The 17,301-nt window shown below is 39.2% G+C and overlaps 1 protein-coding gene across 2 annotated transcripts; it reads right to left on the reverse strand.

Moving 5' to 3' along the window:
• Positions 1 to 1,940: 1,940 nt before the first annotated feature.
• stc1 (stanniocalcin 1) lies at positions 1,941 to 14,862 on the reverse strand. 2 transcript variants are annotated; one of them, XM_047381000.1, is made up of 4 exons: positions 14,591 to 14,862; positions 12,607 to 12,746; positions 12,258 to 12,469; positions 1,941 to 6,762 (listed from the first exon to the last, which is right to left on the reverse strand). In XM_047381000.1, exons 1-4 carry the CDS (start codon positions 14,778 to 14,780, stop codon positions 6,462 to 6,464), a joined length of 843 nt encoding a protein of 280 aa, XP_047236956.1. In that variant the 5' UTR covers positions 14,781 to 14,862; the 3' UTR covers positions 1,941 to 6,461. The 2 variants fall into 2 exon arrangements, with proteins under 2 accessions (XP_047236956.1, XP_047236955.1); XM_047380999.1 differs by having other exon boundaries at positions 12,607 to 12,749.
• Between the last annotated feature and the right edge of the window lie 2,439 nt (positions 14,863 to 17,301).

The following is a 17,301-nucleotide window of genomic DNA, read 5'->3' on the forward strand; positions in this document are numbered from 1 at the left end:
ACTAAATAGGACCAAGAATTAAAAAAAGAAACAGAATTTATACCAACTTGTAACATTATATTTACAAATGATCCATGAAAGATGTTTGAACAGGCAACATTTCTTCCTCATAAGTCTTTATCTGGCATGTTTTGCTTCTCTTCTGGAAGCTGTGCCTCTGTCATTGTTCAGTTTGTATTTCATGTATTGTTTCCAGTTTTGCCTCCTTGCCAGTTTACCCTTGATCTTTCTACATTCTCAAAGAGGAAATTTATCATGCTTCCATAATCCTTCCTTACTTTGCTGAGCCTGTCTTTGTGTCACAGTTTTAGTCAGTGATTACATAAGGCTAAAGTTTGATGATAATGCAGTGAGTGACTAGAAGTTTTAGTTTTAGTTTTTGCTTCTTTAGGATAATTTATGCTAACTTTCCAACCTTTCTTTAGGCTCATGAATTGTAGATTTATAGTTGAACTGGACATGGAGTCATAGTTCAGGATGGTGGCACCAAACGTTTACAAGAAAAATGTCAGCAATGCTCATAAAATATGGAAAAATAAACTCACCAGTATTTCTTCCTTTTGCATATTTTTGCATTTGATCACGTTAGAACCTCTAACTTCATATGTTTATTGGGGTTTTATGTGGTAGACCAACACAAACTAGTGCATAATTAGCAATAAAAAACTGAAAAGTGTTGTGTTCATTTGCATCCAACACCACCTGAGTCACAAAAAACCACATTTCAACACAATTACAATTGGTGAAGGTCTTTTAAGGGAAGTCTTCACCAACTTAGTACATTCTGCCCACTATTTGCAAAATAACTCAAACCAAGTCATATTGGATGGACAGCATCTTTGAAAAGCAGCTTTCAGGTCTTGCCATAGATTCTCTGCTGGATTCAGGTCTGGGCTTTGACTAGGCCATTCTAACCCTTGAATGCTTTGATGTTTACTGCTTCATTGTACTTCTGTCTATGTTTGTATGTTTAGGGTCATCGTCCTGCTGGAAAGTCAAATTCTGTCCCATTTTCAAGTTCTTTCTGACAGGTTTTCTTTCAGAATAGCCTTATATTTAACTCCATCAATCTTCCCATCAAGCCTGTCTAGCCTCCTGTGAAGAATGACATTCCTACAGCATGATGCCACCACTATGTTTTACCTTAGGGGTGATTTAGTTGTTCAAACACACAGTGTTTGCCATGTAGGCCATAAAGTTCAAATATGTCACATCTGATCAGAGCACTTTGTTCTATATTTTTGCTCCCTACGAGGCTTTTGGCAAGTTGCAAACCCGATATTTTTTTTCACCAATGCCTTTATCTTTGTCAAGCTTCCATGCCAGATTTGTGGAGCGCACCACTAATAATTGCCAACAGATTCTCCCACCTGAGCTCTGATAGCTCTGCAGCTCCTCCTGTGTTATCATGGGTTTCTGGGCTGCCTCTCTGGTCAACCTCTCCACAAGATTAAATTGTTTATTTGTTTTTTAGAATTAGGTGACTTCTTAAGGTGATTAGTTGCATGGAATTTTATTTAGGAGTATCAGCTTAAAGGAGGTTCTCACATAAAGCCCAAATAAAATACAACAAAGTTTGCCGGTGTAATGTGCCAAAATGTGAAAAAAGTCAGGTGTAATAAATACTTTTTAAAGACACTATATACACACTTGCCACCCAGTAAGTCAGTGATACACTGAGGGCTAAATCGGTTTGGTAACTTAGAGATTATTTGTGGTTTTTTAATGAGACATGGGAAAATATACCCTTTGCTAACCAGCTCAGTTTGAAAGATACACAAAGGTCAAATTATAGAGTTTTGAGAGAATGTAAGAGCAGCTTAAGGAAAAAATTGAGGCCTTTAAGGACTTTGAAAAAGTAAATATTTTATGTAAAGGTGCTTTACGATGGGTTTATATGAGTTAAGCAGCAGCTGAACCAGATATTCCACACAAAGTGATAGATTCAAGAAATATTTTATTTCTTATCAGCAAAAGACACACAGTTGATGCATTTGTATCTTTTATGACTTTTCAGTACAGAGGAAAAACCCAAACATATACACAGTGTGGGCATATATATATGTACGGGTGAATTTTAAAGTGCAAGTGATTCACAAGGGTTTATCATGCGTTACATAGAATCTGTATTGATGGACTTCAGTGATCTCCAATAATAGAAACACACGTTTGAATCGGATATATTTGAATCTGTAAGATTCCCGTTACTGCTGTATGAAAACTAAAATAGACTTTTACCAATCACTGAAGCTTTTCAAATTAAAGCACAACAATCCATTTCAAGTTTTGCGGGCAAAGAGTACCATGAAGTTCCAGAAGTGAGAGACGGTTTTAGTTTGGAGTAGTAACAGGAACAGCCTGACAAAGCTCACCACAGGCCAATTTAACAATGCTCCAGTTTCATCTCAAGCACCCAATACCTAAATTAAAATGGAAATAAGAAAGAACTGAAGTAAAAGAAAAAACTTCTATGACTTTGAGCTTTCCCAAAAGCTTTCATTTGCTAACTTGGCCCTGTCCTTGTCTGGAGACATTCAGTATACAGGTACATTCTCTAAAATTACTGTTACATTTTACTTGGTAAGGAAACAGTCAATTTGCCCTTGCCAAATGAATCTGACATGACAGAAAAATAAATATGAAGACACAGATAAACAGTAAGACGCTTAAATGACTGATGCTGAGCTCATCGTGTGCTGACAGGTTCCAGCATCATACAGGGTAGTTTTAGCAGCAGCTGTTGGGTTTTGGATTTACCCATGGTCAACAAAGATACACACAAATGGATCAATAGGACACTAAGAAGCCCTGACCCTTCAGGATACGCAGTATTCAAACTCATCTCCATTCACTGGGTAAGTAAAATATGCCTCAGTTGCACACATGCTGAATGTTTTCAATGCCCTTTATAGTGGTTAAGATGCAAAGTGCATATTCAAAATAAAATACAAGCTAGTATACACTACAGTGTCACTATAGTTCTTAACTACAGAGTATTTCTTTAGGGACATCTCCTCCTTTTTGCACAGCATGACATGAAAGAAGCATTTCTGTTCACAGAACAAAAAAAGGACTATTTTAGACAAAGCACAGAAATAGAAAGCGTCATAAAGGTGCGATGTCTTCACGTGAGCATCAGCTGGCGATATGTGAAATAAAGGTAAATTTCCGTGTTGGAGTGAATCCTTTGTGGGTGATTATTGCATAGTTTGGAATTCTTAGCGTAGTTCTTGAAATGAGACTGAAAGAAAAACTTTTTTCTTTTCAAGCTCTGTGCTCAGCAATCTAAGACAAAATCGCTTACATTGAAAAGAGACTGCTATCAATTCCTTTAATGAAGTCAAAATAAAAAGAATTACCATTAATAATAAAACTACTGTAATCAAAACAATTTGTTATGTTTAATTTTTGAAATAAGTGAAATTTTAAAAGTTTGCTTCCATACTGCATTCTTTATCTGCACATGTTTTAACAAGTTGGTCTAACTGAACTAAGTGCACTCTGGTCTAAGCCAACAGAAGCCATCTATTATCTCATGAAGTCCACAGTGCCAAACCATAATCCATCATTAGGGTACAATTGAAAACAAACACCAGCATGAAGACCCTTCTCAGTGCCTACGACTCATGACCAATCTACTCAGTTTTAATTATTGGGATGCTGTAAATGAGACCAGAATTTAATATATAGTTGCCAAGTTAAGATCTACTGGAAGCTTTTCATAATGTGCTGAAAAAGTACGATGTATAATTTCAGAATAATCTCAATAATTTACCAAACTACTGCATGATCAATTTGTTTTATATTTATGTTGGAGATGCACCGAGAAGTCTGATGACTGTATCTGGCCAATGTTCTGCATTAAACAGCATTGACTGTTGAGCGGCTAGTTGGAAACTCAAAAAGTCAGATCTTTTTCTGATAAGTGAATGCACCAGGTTGCACTCTTTGGTGTTGATGCTGTTGTTGAGGAAAGAAGATGTAATCTTAGTTATTTTTAGTATCAGTGAAGTGTTTACAATAAAGTCAGAGAAAGCTAAGAGATATAAAAAGCTATTTAAAAAAGGAGACTGTGTTTTTACAGACATGTTGAGACATGTCTGCCATTCCAACAGTCCCCAAGTGAGCGAGAACGGAAACAGACTTACTTTGATTTGAGCTTTTAACCTGTTATAGAACAAATTGCATTTGGAACTGTCACAATTAAGATATGGATCTAAGGTTTGTTAGAATATACACATAAAACTGATGCTTTAGTAATGTCAGCTGCTTCATATAATAATTAATATATTAATAAATTATTAATATAGGATGCTAAAGCCAGCTTGAAATGTCAACTACGTGATAATTTTGTCTTGCTTTAACTGAGTGCTCTGTCATAAAACAATGTAATTTCATCTATGTTTAATATAAATAACTAACAGCTGCTCACAACAAGAATGCAAGAAACTATATTTTCTGTGCTGCTTTTGTTTCTACTTATTTTATAGCTTTTAATGAGAAATTGGTCTCTGCGAAAATTGACATTTACTGGTCAAAGACCATTAAAAATGAAGTAATTCATACGTTTAAAAAAAGTTTGATTGCAAACAGGTGTATGTAAAGACAACCACTCCAAGAGGGTTGCAGACAAATGCAGAGCTAGTTAAAGACACAATAAGCACTAACAAATGTTATGCATATACATTGTACTGGGCACTACAGTTTTTGCTCTCCCTTGCAATCCCATGAACATTAGCAGCTGTGACCCATTGCCAAAGGATCTTTTAATGTGGTGCATATTAAACAGAAATATTTACCCAATCTCTACAGCAGCTGCAATATCAAAAAGCTACTGAACATGGCCAGCCTATATACGTCCCCCAACTCTAAAGGCAATGTCTCATGAGCATCAAAATGCTACTTCTCTGACTTCCTATAGCAGGTAGCTGTGCTGCAGGGGTAAGGCAAACTCTGTTTATGCCCAGCTGTTTAAAAGTGCTCTAGCTAACAATGACATTTATAATAACATTATGACATTCTTTGCTGCCTACTGGTCAAAGTTACAGCTAATTTGGTATGTCCTCCATGCTCCACACAGGGTAACCAGAAACAAGCAGCACACCACCTCTAACACAAATCAATTAGTAAAAGTAGATCAAATGTATGAAAGATCGAAGACGTCACAATAGTGATGCTTTATTAAAAGGGTACTTTACACTGGTGTTTGCATCAACCTTCACTAAAGTGCACAATGTTCTCTAAAAATGGACTTCTGGCAACCACAACAGCAACTTTTGTTTTAAAACCAAAGCTGTCTTTTGAAACGCCCATAAATTAAATCACCCTACCAGAATGACCAACCTTGTTCCCCTATGGCCAGCACAGAGTCATGACATGGGTCCCATTCAGTCACCAGAGTGAAATTTTACCTTTTTTTTTGGCATAGAGCTCATATTCAAATAGGCTTCATGATTAAACTACTATTAACCTGTAAACTATGTAAAACTACAATAACGCATAAAATAATAAAAAAAATTAAATAAAGTAGTAGGAAAATAAATATCATCAAGGCTTTTTTTTAAATAGTCAGTCTCTATCTTGATACAGGAAGTCAGTGTCACATGATTCACCTCTGAGAACGGTGATCATCACAGTCCAAGAGGATGGCTGCTCTCACTCTCATTAGTGAACATGTCATTCAGCTACTGCACATACACGGCTGTTTTGCATTCAGTTAAGAACTAAACTGGTCCCGCATGTAGCTCAACAGTCTAATGTGTTGCAAGTGTCTGAAAAAAAGATATTAGATAGACTTAGCCACGACCTGGACAATGCTTTTCTGCCATCAGAAAATAAAACCTAAACTCTATGTGTTATAGCTAAACATTATTTTGGTATTTTCATGGAAAGAATTCTGGGCAGTTTTAGGTGTTTTTGGTCACTTTACGGTAAGCTCTCCAAGGTTCTCACGAAACCTCTGCAGACCTAGTCCATATGAGCACTCTTTTGGAGGGCAGGTTATGGCTGTCTCATATAAGTTAGTATACAGTACATATAAGTATTATGTTAAGTGCTATGACACTCATATCTCATGCTCACATTATACTGGTCTCGTTGCAGAAATATGACATACATCTACCAATAATTTCAACCAATAATAGTCAATCTACTGACTTATATATGAGCAAATTTTGAATGACACCTTGTTTTTGTCAGCCACATGTTCAACACAGACTGTGAGCCGACATATTTGAAATCAGTCAATGAAAGAGGGGTTCACTCAAGCCTCACATGTAGGATACACAATATAACAACAATCAAACTGATATCAACTCTATGGGCGGTCCGGCATTCCCAAGAGGTGCATATTTCAGTAACTTCCAAACTAGCAGAGACACGGATTTTATTACCGCTGGAGAATAGGCGAGCTTATGTGATGTTTTGAGAACTGTGTGGAGTTTTCTTAATCTGAGCAGAAGTTAGGAGCCATCGCTGGCGGGGCGCTTTTTGCCTAAATGGCTGGCGGAGTCTCTGTTCCGCAGATTAGACTGGATCTTGTACATGTTGGGACCCATGGACCAGCGCCAGCTAGAGCGGGTCTCCACGCCAGTTGGGACTGCTGAAGCCGCTGTCCCGGCAGTGGATGGGCATGGCTTGTTTTGCAGCAGCTGAATGAGCATGGTCATCTCTGGGCCCAGCCGTGGCACCATGCTGGTCCTAATACGGTCCACTGTGTCCTCATCACAGTCCATCAGGCTCTGTAGGAGCTTACCATAAAACCTAGGATAACACAAAAAACAGAGGTTTTTCTTCAAAGCTTGCAATATGATTGGATAAAAAATATGGTGCTCTGTGTGAATGCATACAATGCCTTGCTAAAGTGATTTAACATTTTCACATTTTAACACTTTAAATACCCAAACATCTATATTTAATTGAGATTTTATATGATAGATCAACACAAAGTGGTGCATAACTGAGGTAGGAACGATATTCACATAAATGTCATATATTTGTATTTAGCCCTTTTTGTTGGACATTTCAAAATAAAATTCATTGCAATATATTGCCTTTAGAAGTCATTTAGGTAGTAGATAGATTCCACTTGTGTTTTATGAAATTTCAGTATAAATACAGGTCCTTCTCAAAATATTAGCATATTGTGATAAAGTTCATTATTTTCCATAATGTCATGATGAAAATTTAACATTCATATATTTTAGATTCATTGCACACTAACTGAAATATTTCAGGTCTTTTATTGTCTTAATACGGATGATTGTGGCATACAGCTCATGAAAACCCAAAATTCCTATCTCACAAAATTAGCATATTTCATCCGACCAATAAAAGAAAAGTGTTTTTAATACAAAAAACGTCAACCTTCAAATAATCATGTACAGTTATGCACTCAATACTTGGTCGGGAATCCTTTTGCAGAAATGACTGCTTCAATGCGGCGTGGCATGGAGGCAATCAGCCTGTGGCACTGCTGAGGTCTTATGGAGGCCCAGGATGCTTCGATAGCGGCCTTTAGCTCATCCAGAGTGTTGGGTCTTGAGTCTCTCAACGTTCTCTTCACAATATCCCACAGATTCTCTATGGGGTTCAGGTCAGGAGAGTTGGCAGGCCAATTGAGCACAGTGATACCATGGTCAGTAAACAATTTACCAGTGGTTTTGGCACTGTGAGCAGGTGCCAGGTCGTGCTGAAAAATGAAATCTTCATCTCCATAAAGCTTTTCAGCAGATGGAAGCATGAAGTGCTCCAAAATCTCCTGATAGCTAGCTGCATTGACCCTGCCCTTGATAAAACACAGTGGACAAACACCAGCAGCTGACATGGCACCCCAGACCATCACTGACTGTGGGTACTTGACACTGGACTTCTGGCATTTTGGCATTTCCTTCTCCCCAGTCTTCCTCCAGACTCTGGCACCTTGATTTCCGAATGACATGCAGAATTTGCTTTCATCCGAAAAAAGTACTTTGGACCACTGAGTAACAGTCCAGTGCTGCTTCTCTGTAGCCCAGGTCAGGCGCTTCTGCCGCTGTTTCTGGTTCAAAAGTGGCTTGACCTGGGGAATGCGGCACCTGTAGCCCATTTCCTGCACACGCCTGTGCACGGTGGCTCTGGATGTTTCTACTCCAGACTCAGTCCACTGCTTCCGCAGGTCCCCCAAGGTCTGGAATCGGCCCTTCTCCACAATCTTCCTCAAGGTCCGGTCACCTCTTCTCGTTGTGCAGCGTTTTCTGCCACACTTTTTCCTTCCCACAGACTTCCCACTGAGGTGCCTTGATACAGCACTCTGGGAACAGCCTATTCGTTCAGAAATTTCTTTCTGTGTCTTACCCTCTTGCTTGAGGGTGTCAATAGTGGCCTTCTGGACAGCAGTCAGGTCGGCAGTCTTACCCATGATTGGGGTTTTGAGTGATAAACCAGGCTGGGAGTTTTAAAGGCCTCGGGAATCTTTTGCAGGTGTTTAGAGTTAACTCGTTGATTCAGATGATTAGGTTCATAGCTCGTTTAGAGACCCTTTTAATGATATGCTAATTTTGTGAGATAGGAATTTCGGGTTTTCATGAGCTGTATGCCAAAATCGTCCGTATTAAGACAATAAAAGACCTGAAATATTTCAGTTAGTGTGCAATGGATCTAAAATATATGACTGTTAAATTTTCATCATTACATTATGGAAAATAATGAACTTTATCACAATATGCTAATATTTTGAGAAGGACCTGTATTCTCTTAGAAAGGCTGGAATATGCTGTAGGGATCAGGGGAACAGCACTAGGCTGGTTTAAATCTTATTTGTCTGACAGATTCCAGTTTGTTCATGTAAATGATAAATCATCTTTAAACTCCAGGGTTAATTGTGGAGTACCACAGGGTTCAGTACTTGGGCCAATTCTCTTTATTATAAAATATGCTTCCAATAGGTCAAATTATCAGGCAGCATAGGATCAATTTTCACTGTTACGCTGATGATACTTAGCTTTACTTATCCATGAATCCTGATGAGCCCAACCAGTTAGATAGACTACAAGCATGTCTTGAAGACATAAAAACTTGGATGAGTTTAAATTTTCTGCTTTTAAATTCAGACAAGACAGAAGTTGTCGTCTTTGGACCGGAGTCTTTAAAAAGAAACTGCTTAGTCAATCACTTAACCTGGATGGCATTAAATTGACCTCCGATAATAAAGTAAAAAACCTTGGTGTTATTTTTGACCAGGACATGTCATTTAAATCCCATATTAAACAGGTTTTTAGGATTTCCTTCGTTCATCTCTGAAACATTGCCAAAATTAGAAATATCCTATCCAGGAGTGACGCTGAAAAACTAGTCCATGCATTTGTTACTTCAAGGCTGGACTATTGTAATTCTTTACTATCAGGATGTCCACAAAATGCAGTTAAAAGCCTTCAGCTGATTCAAAATGCTGCAGCAAGAGTTCTGATGAAAATTAAAAAGAGAGATCATATTTCCCCTACTTTAGCTTCCCTTCATTGGCTCCCTGTTAAATCCAGAATAGAATTTAAAATTCTCCTCCTCACATATAAAGCCCTTAATGATCTAGCTCCATCATACATCAGAGATCTGATTGTTCCATACGTTCCTAGCAGAGCACTTCATTCTCAGACTGCAGGTTTACTGGTGGTTCCTAGAGTCTCTAGAAGTAGAATGGGAGGCAGATCCTTTAGTTATCAGGCTCCTCTCCTGTGGAACCAGCTCCCAGTTTTAGTCCGTGAGGCAGACACCCTGTCTACTTTTAAGGCTAGGCTTAAAACTTTCCTTTTTGATAAAGCTTATAATTAGAGTGGCCTAGGTTATCCTGAACTATCTCTGTAGTTATGCTGCTATAGGCTTAGGCTGCTGGAGGACATAATGACCACTTTCACCCTCTTTGCTACATTCTCACACTACTCTCTAATTCTGCATTATTTGCTGTTATTTCAGTTTTTAACTTTATGTTCTCCCTCTTTTCTCTTCCTAGAAGCTACACTTGGCCTGACTCTGTGTCTACCTGTGACACCTTTCCGGAGAGGGGCATCGTCCAAGCTTCTGCTGGCAACAACTTATTGCTCACCCTCTACCGATGATCCACATGGCCCTGTCTGTCAGTGTTTAACCCTTTCTCTCTCCTAGACATGGCAATTGTCTGAGCTTTTACTGTGACTAACTCTATGTGTTCTCTTTCAGACTCTAACCTTGAAAACTGGCTCAGAGTTTATCTGTTCATTCTTTCTAGGTGAAACGACTAAAGGAGCTACATCCATTAACATTTACTTTTCCTTCCCATAGAAAGTACTCCTGGATCAGTACTTCCATGTTCTTTTTCCTTCTCTGCTCTGTTCTCTCAAACCCCTAGTCAGTCGTGGCAGATAGCCTCTCACACTGAGCCTGGTTCTGCTGGAGGTGTCTTCCTGTTAAAAGGGAGTTTTTCCTCTCCACTGTCGCTACATGCATGCTCAGTATGAAGGATTGCTGCAAAGTCAACGCCCGTGACTGTCCACTGTCTCTACATGCTCATCCGGGAGGAGTCAATGCTGCAAGTCACTGACTGGATGCAATCTGCTGGGTTTCCTTAGACATAAAAATGTTTTATCCAATTTGTATAAATAACTAACTCTGACTGCACTGTTCAATGATTAGGATTAATTGGAATGTATTTACCTGACTTTTGTGAAGTGCCTTGAGACAACATCTGTGGTGAACTGGTACTATATAAATAAACTGAATTGAAATACAGCTGTTCTGTGAAGGCCTCAGACGTTTGTCATGAAAACCAAAGTTAGAGATAAAGTGGTGGAGATGTTTAAAAAACAATACGCCCATCTTTGAACATCTGACAGAGCATTGCTCAATCCAAAATCCCCCCAAAAAATGGAAAGAGTTGGGGACAGATGCAAACTGACATAGACATGGACCTCCACCTAATCTGACAGGGCTGTCATTAAGCAGCCAAGAGGCCTATAGTAGCTTTCGGGGAGCTGCAGAGACAACAACTAGCTGTGCACTTATCTGCTCTTTATGGAAGAAGCAAAAAAGCTATTGTTAAAAGAACGCCATACAAAGTATTGTTGCAGTTTGCCACAAGCCATATTGAGAACACCTGGGAGAAGGTGATTGACCAAAATGTTACTTTTTGGTATATAAAGCAAAATGCCTGAAGCAAAAACCTGCACATCACCCTGAACACCACATCACAAAAGTGAAACATAGTGCTGGCAGCATCAGCATCATGCTGTGGGTATGCTTTTCCTCATCAAAGACAAGGAAGCAGGTCACAGATGATTATAAAAAATGGATGTAGCTAAATATAGGACAGTCCTCGAAGAAAACCTTCTACAAAAGTCTTAAGCAGAGGTTCACCTTCCAGCAGGACAATAACTCTGAACAAATAGCCAGAGCTACCATGGAATAGCTTAGATCAAAGCATATTCACATGTAACAATTGCCCTGGTGAAGTTCAGACTTAAATCAAATTAAGAATATGTGGTAACACTTGAAATTTGGTAAGATTTCTGTTTACTGACAGTTAAACTCTGATCTGTCTTAAATCTGATATTGAGCTATTTTGCAAACAAGAATGTGGAACTCTTCTAGTCTTTAGATATGCCAAGCTTTTAGAGACATGTTCCAAACCATTTTCTTCTGTAAATTCCCCAAATGGTGGTTCTACAACATAAATATACTCAGGGTGGCTGAATATGTTTAAAATGTTTCAAAAACCATGTAACTGCTGCCTTCCACTTCACAATTATGCAATTATGTCTATCACAAAAAAATGACATAAAACACTTTAGATTACTAGTTACTGGTTTCAACATGAGAGAATATATAAAAAAAAACTTTAAACCTTTTGCAAAGCATTGTAAATGATTTAGGTGTTCATATACCATTTCTTTGTATATGTCATGCACAGGACAGTAAAAAAAACTGTAGTTCTAGCCCTGACTAGAGCCTCGTGCTCGACCCTTCAATCCTTTTGTGTCCACTCCCAAACAGCAATCCAGCATGTATTACAGCAACAAAGGGAATGAAAACATCCAGCCTTGATATTCTTGTTTGATTGTGTTTTACAATATGGAAAATGATTTAAAGGTAACCAAAAATCACAGGAAGCTTTAAAAGTACATGCTGCGTGTAATTTATAGATGGTTCTCTCCTTTTCACTCAGACTAAGAAACATGATTCTGCACAACATATTGGAGATTTCATTATGTCCTGAATGAAGAGGTTAGTTTTAAAGAACAGGAAAACCTCACCTATTGGGGAAATGACTTGGCAGCTGTGCAACTTCACCAATAGCATCTGGATTGGCTTGGGCAACAGTGCAGATGCCCAGTTTGCTGTAGCATTCCTCCTGGACTTCAGTTATCATTCTTTGGAAGGTGGAACAGCGACGAATGGTGGGGAATGCCTTAGAGATGATGCCATTGGCAATGCACTTAAGGCTGTCCTTTACAAATGCTTTACCCTGGAAGGAAAAGAACAGTGCTTCACATGTTCTCATGTCCTGCACAGTTACACCCATGTAATCTGACCCAGAAGCAGCAATCAGAGAGTGGGAGAGACAGAGAGAGAGAGAGAGAGAGAGAGACTTAAGGTGTGTACCTGAGTGTCAAATTTAGCAGCACTGTACAGGAAGGACTTGCAGATGTCATGCAAGCCATCTGTGTCACATGTTGAGTTTTCCAGGCAGGCGAATGCTCCGCAGCCAACTTGAAGAGCACTGTTGAGGCAGCGTGCCACATCTGCTGTGTGCACAAAGATTGAACTGTCAGCATGGGAACCAACAGCGGGTTCACTGGGAACCACTGAGCTCATTACACAAGACTTGCCAAGGATTCACAGTCAAAAGAATGCAGCCAACAAAGGGGAATGTTTCATACTTTGGTGATTCACAAAAGACATACAGTTACTCAAGGCTGACAATGGCTTGACTGGAGTTTGGACAACATAAAGCTCCAAGAATCTCACAGTCAGTCTCTTTGCAGGGACTACCATTTGGTGCTTTAAGTAGCCTTTGAATGACCAGCACAAGAAATAGCAACCCTGTACACATATGATTAGATAGGAAACATAGACATCCATATCCACCATGTTTTTAAAATGAGTCTAGTGAAACTAAACTAAGCCCTCCAAATTCTATTCTCAACAATTAACTCAGCTTTCATACACATGGACACATTTTACATTAGTTGGGCTGCACGGCGGTGCCGTTGGTAGCACTGTTGCCTTTCAGCAGGAAGGTCCTGGGTTCAATTCCCAGCCAGGGGTCTTTCTGCATGGAGTTTGCATGTTCTCCCTGTGCATGTGTGGGTTCTCACCAGGTACTCTGCTTCCTCCCACAGCCCACAGACATGCCTGTTAGGTTAATTGGTCTCTCTAAATTTCCCTTAGGTGTATTAATGAGTGTGTGCTTGGTTGTTTGTGTCTTGCACTGTGATGGACTGGCGACCTGTCCAGGGTGTATCCCACCTCCCACCCATACACTGCTGGAGATAGGCACCAGCTTCCCCATGATGAAACTGACTGTTACATTAGCTATTGCAAGAATGTCACTTGACTGGAATAGTTATTAGGCTGATTAACACACCAATAACCCCCATCTTCAAATCCTCTATAGCATATCCCTCAGCAATGTTCACTCTTTAGATCTCTGCGCCAAAAAGACAGATCTCGGTCTAAAGGGACCACAGCTCAAATTTCACATTCCACATCAGGACAAAGCTATAAAACACATTCTTGTAAATGTTAGCTTTTTCCTAATCTTTATCCGAGAGTCCACTGAGATAGAGGGACTCAAATCCTATGCAACTGAGGAGCCCGAGCCTTCTTAGCAGCCTTTTGAATCAGTGGCCCTATGGGTTTGACCTGAAGAGTCAGATAAAAGTGTGCCTGCCGTAAGGTGCCAGGGATTGCTTTGAAAATTCAGATTGTGTCATTTCAAAATCTTATGATGATGAAGCATTTTCTGCAAGAGTGACTGAGCATCCCTGTGCCCATTTGCTTTGTATCACTAAGATCAAAAACAAAATGAGATTTGTGCTTCGCAGTGTCATTTCCTTGCAGAGTATCACACAAGATTTTGATTTGTTATAAACAGATAAGATACCAACTAATAGGGTTACATGACTGCATTTAAACGACCCCCAACGCCCCAGTGGCAGGCAGCTTTCTTCTGAGGCAAGCAAAGGAAAAAGGTACACCGGTATAACCTACTTCTATTTCTAACTTCAAAGCTGATTCAAAGAGGACATTAGACGCTACATTAAAAGTCCACCACCATGCTTATATATGTAGCTGAGACAGAGACCAACAGCATGACACAGCCTGCGCGCTCAGGTGTCAGCACCAAGCTCCATGCTCATCTGTTGCCGGCAGGACACCGGCAAAAACCACAGCGTTAATCCCGCACCCATGAAGCTACTCGTTCTATCGCGCAGAAAAAGCCTGCATAGGCCAAAAATAAAAATGAGGAGAAGAAAAAATAATCTCCTCGTAGGTACAGTGCATTGTCTAAATGATGTGTGAAATAAAATAATAAAGCAGTGTACTCTGAAATGTATGCAGATGGAGGCATATTGATACTTACCAGGGCTGTTGACAGAAAAGCGTACTCTCCTGGGCGAATAGGACTCGTTTTGCTCCAGTTCATATGCAGATGCATTCAGCACCATCAGGAGAAAAAGTCCGGTCCTCAAAGGCATTGTCCTCTCAGCGCAAGAGATCGCACAACTAAATGCACAGAGACGCTTCCTGCTTTGTGTGCAGTTCATAAGCATGAACGCTCCTGGAGCATCGGCTGAGCAAATCTAGGCTGGAACAAGTGAATTCCTCCAACACTGCACTCCTCTCTATCCTTTTGACTTGAATGACAGATTGCATCGATGTCAGGTCTGCACGGGTTTATATGGGAGCGCTTTATGTTACGAGTTCAGTGCTCGGACCAATCACAATGCAGCAGCACCGTGGTGCTGGTCTCCCCTCTATCATCAATTGATAGAATAATTTAACGGCGGTCAACGCTGCGGGTCATATAGTTTGACAGCTGGGTTTCACTTTGTCATGCAAAATGTTTTCTTCTGTTTTCTGATTCTAATATGATTTTTAAGACAGAATATGCGCTCGTAAGTATAGTTTTAGCATTTTATCATTTTCAACCCAATGTACTCTTATCTTATTACTTAACCTCAATGACAGAAAATAATTAAATGATCCTTTTATCAATAGGCTAACATAAGTGACTGAAGGACTCCTCCTTCTGCCGCCACAGACACAACCACCACCCCCACCTCTGATAAATCTGCATTCTGAAAAAATATTAACTTGTAAGAAAAAATAGAACTAAAAATACTGTTATGATATTGATCTAGATAGACAGAAAAGATTCACAGCATCCATAGAGTAGTGCATTCCAGGTCTCTATAATGTGCCGTTTACATTTGTCTTGATCTAAAATCTCCCTATTTCCAAAACGGCATTAAAATGATCTTTTTGTATTTCAGAAATAGAATTTATTATTCAGAAATCTCAAATTGTGTTTTAATAAATCTCCGCTCAGTTAGTATATGTATGATTTTGAACCAGAATTGGTTAATTGTAGTCCAGACGTCTTAAAGAACATACATATAGCCAATTAATCTAGCAGCGAATTATAACATACACATTTGATGGTAATTCTGCATTCGTGTGTGGCAATATTTTGCTCAGTCGAGTGTGGCCTGCCAAGTTGTGGGTTTGATTGCAGCCTCCACCCCTGTCACATGTCAGTGTGCATCAAGGCACCTAAACCCAAGTTGCCTACACATCTACTTGTTATGAACTGTGGCGCTATTGAATGTGACTTTAGTGTAAAGCAGTTAAAGTGGTCAGTATGACGACAAAAGCACTATGTAGGTTCAGTCTATTTACCATTTGTTGGATGTCCAAAATCTGACTTGCAATTACGAAAAGGACTGACCACTACGTTTCCCAGAAAATATAGAAACTGCAGATTTAAGATTCAATTCTTTATAGACCTAAACCGTGAATTCATAATTTTTAAAGTGAGGTTCTGTAAAATTATGTAATAGTTCCCTAACCTGTAGTACTTTCTGCTACAGGTAAGGAAACGGTTAGCAAAAATAACGTAAGAGAACCTCAATTCAAAAAGATCCAAACTAAGCCTTTAAGTTATGTCCAATAACAACAAAAATCTAACCATTTCAGATAGTTAAGAAATTTGCTTGTGTTTTCTATTTTTGATATATTATTTGGTAAAATATAACAGTATTTTGTACTGAAGGACTACCATATATTTATAATAAAATTGAATTTTCTTTATGGTGGTTGCATCCATGGATTATAGTATGCATGTGCTTAGTTTTGAACCTGAAACTATTTACCTTATAGAGCTGTTTTTTTTTATTCATTTGCGTTAGAAAAATAATGAAGATCAGGGTATAATAGTACCCCGTAGTGCTGTGTTACATCAAGTCCTCAAAAATCATAATTTGCCTAAAAGCTTTTCCAGTTGCTTACATTAAACATCTATATAACATTTATCTCTCTTCTGAACCCCTCTGATGTTGTGCAATTGCTCAAATATGCAGAGTCCCTGCTCTTTAACACCCTAATACTATTTTAATCAACAAGTGTTTTAGTCAAATTCAGTAGGTACTTCACCGGACTTGAACAGCCCTGACTGAATGTCAGCCCAAAACATTCAAATGACATATTTCCTTTATCACACTGACATTTTCCTGAACCATGCTCAGTGATGACGCCATTGTTTCTTTGGCTTAGGAAATCAACTTGACATGGAAATGAGTTATTCACACAAACTGTGGATAATCGCCACCCTCTTTAAAACTGCGAAAAACGCCAGCTCTGAGTCCAGCTGCACGTGCCCAACATACAGAGGATTATGTGTGGGACTGTAAGCTATCATTTATCATGGAGGCCTCACACCTCCTCACATCGTGCAATGCTCAGCCGTTTCAGACAGGATGGAGGCTGAAATATTCTGATAATTTAAGGACGGAAAAATTCAGATGGAGATTTACTGCTGCAGGCCCCCTGAAAATAATGTTGCTATGCCTTTCCTCTCATCACACTTGTTGGGGATCTCTGAGCCAAGCATACCTTAACTCCACATATTAAATTAGTTTGTGTTTTTATGTTCCTTTCAAAGTCAGTATAGAGTCTGACAGTAAGTGGAAGTCATTGTACTGTCTGATAGACAGCAGGAGCTTTCTTGTCGAGCTTTTGGGACCTTTTGTATGCCAAAAAAATCTAACTCAGGGTCCTTGCTTGCAGCAACTT

This window comes from Girardinichthys multiradiatus, chromosome 12, assembly GCF_021462225.1.
Source record: "Girardinichthys multiradiatus isolate DD_20200921_A chromosome 12, DD_fGirMul_XY1, whole genome shotgun sequence".
In the NCBI taxonomy this organism is placed as follows: Eukaryota; Metazoa; Chordata; class Actinopteri; order Cyprinodontiformes; family Goodeidae; genus Girardinichthys; species Girardinichthys multiradiatus.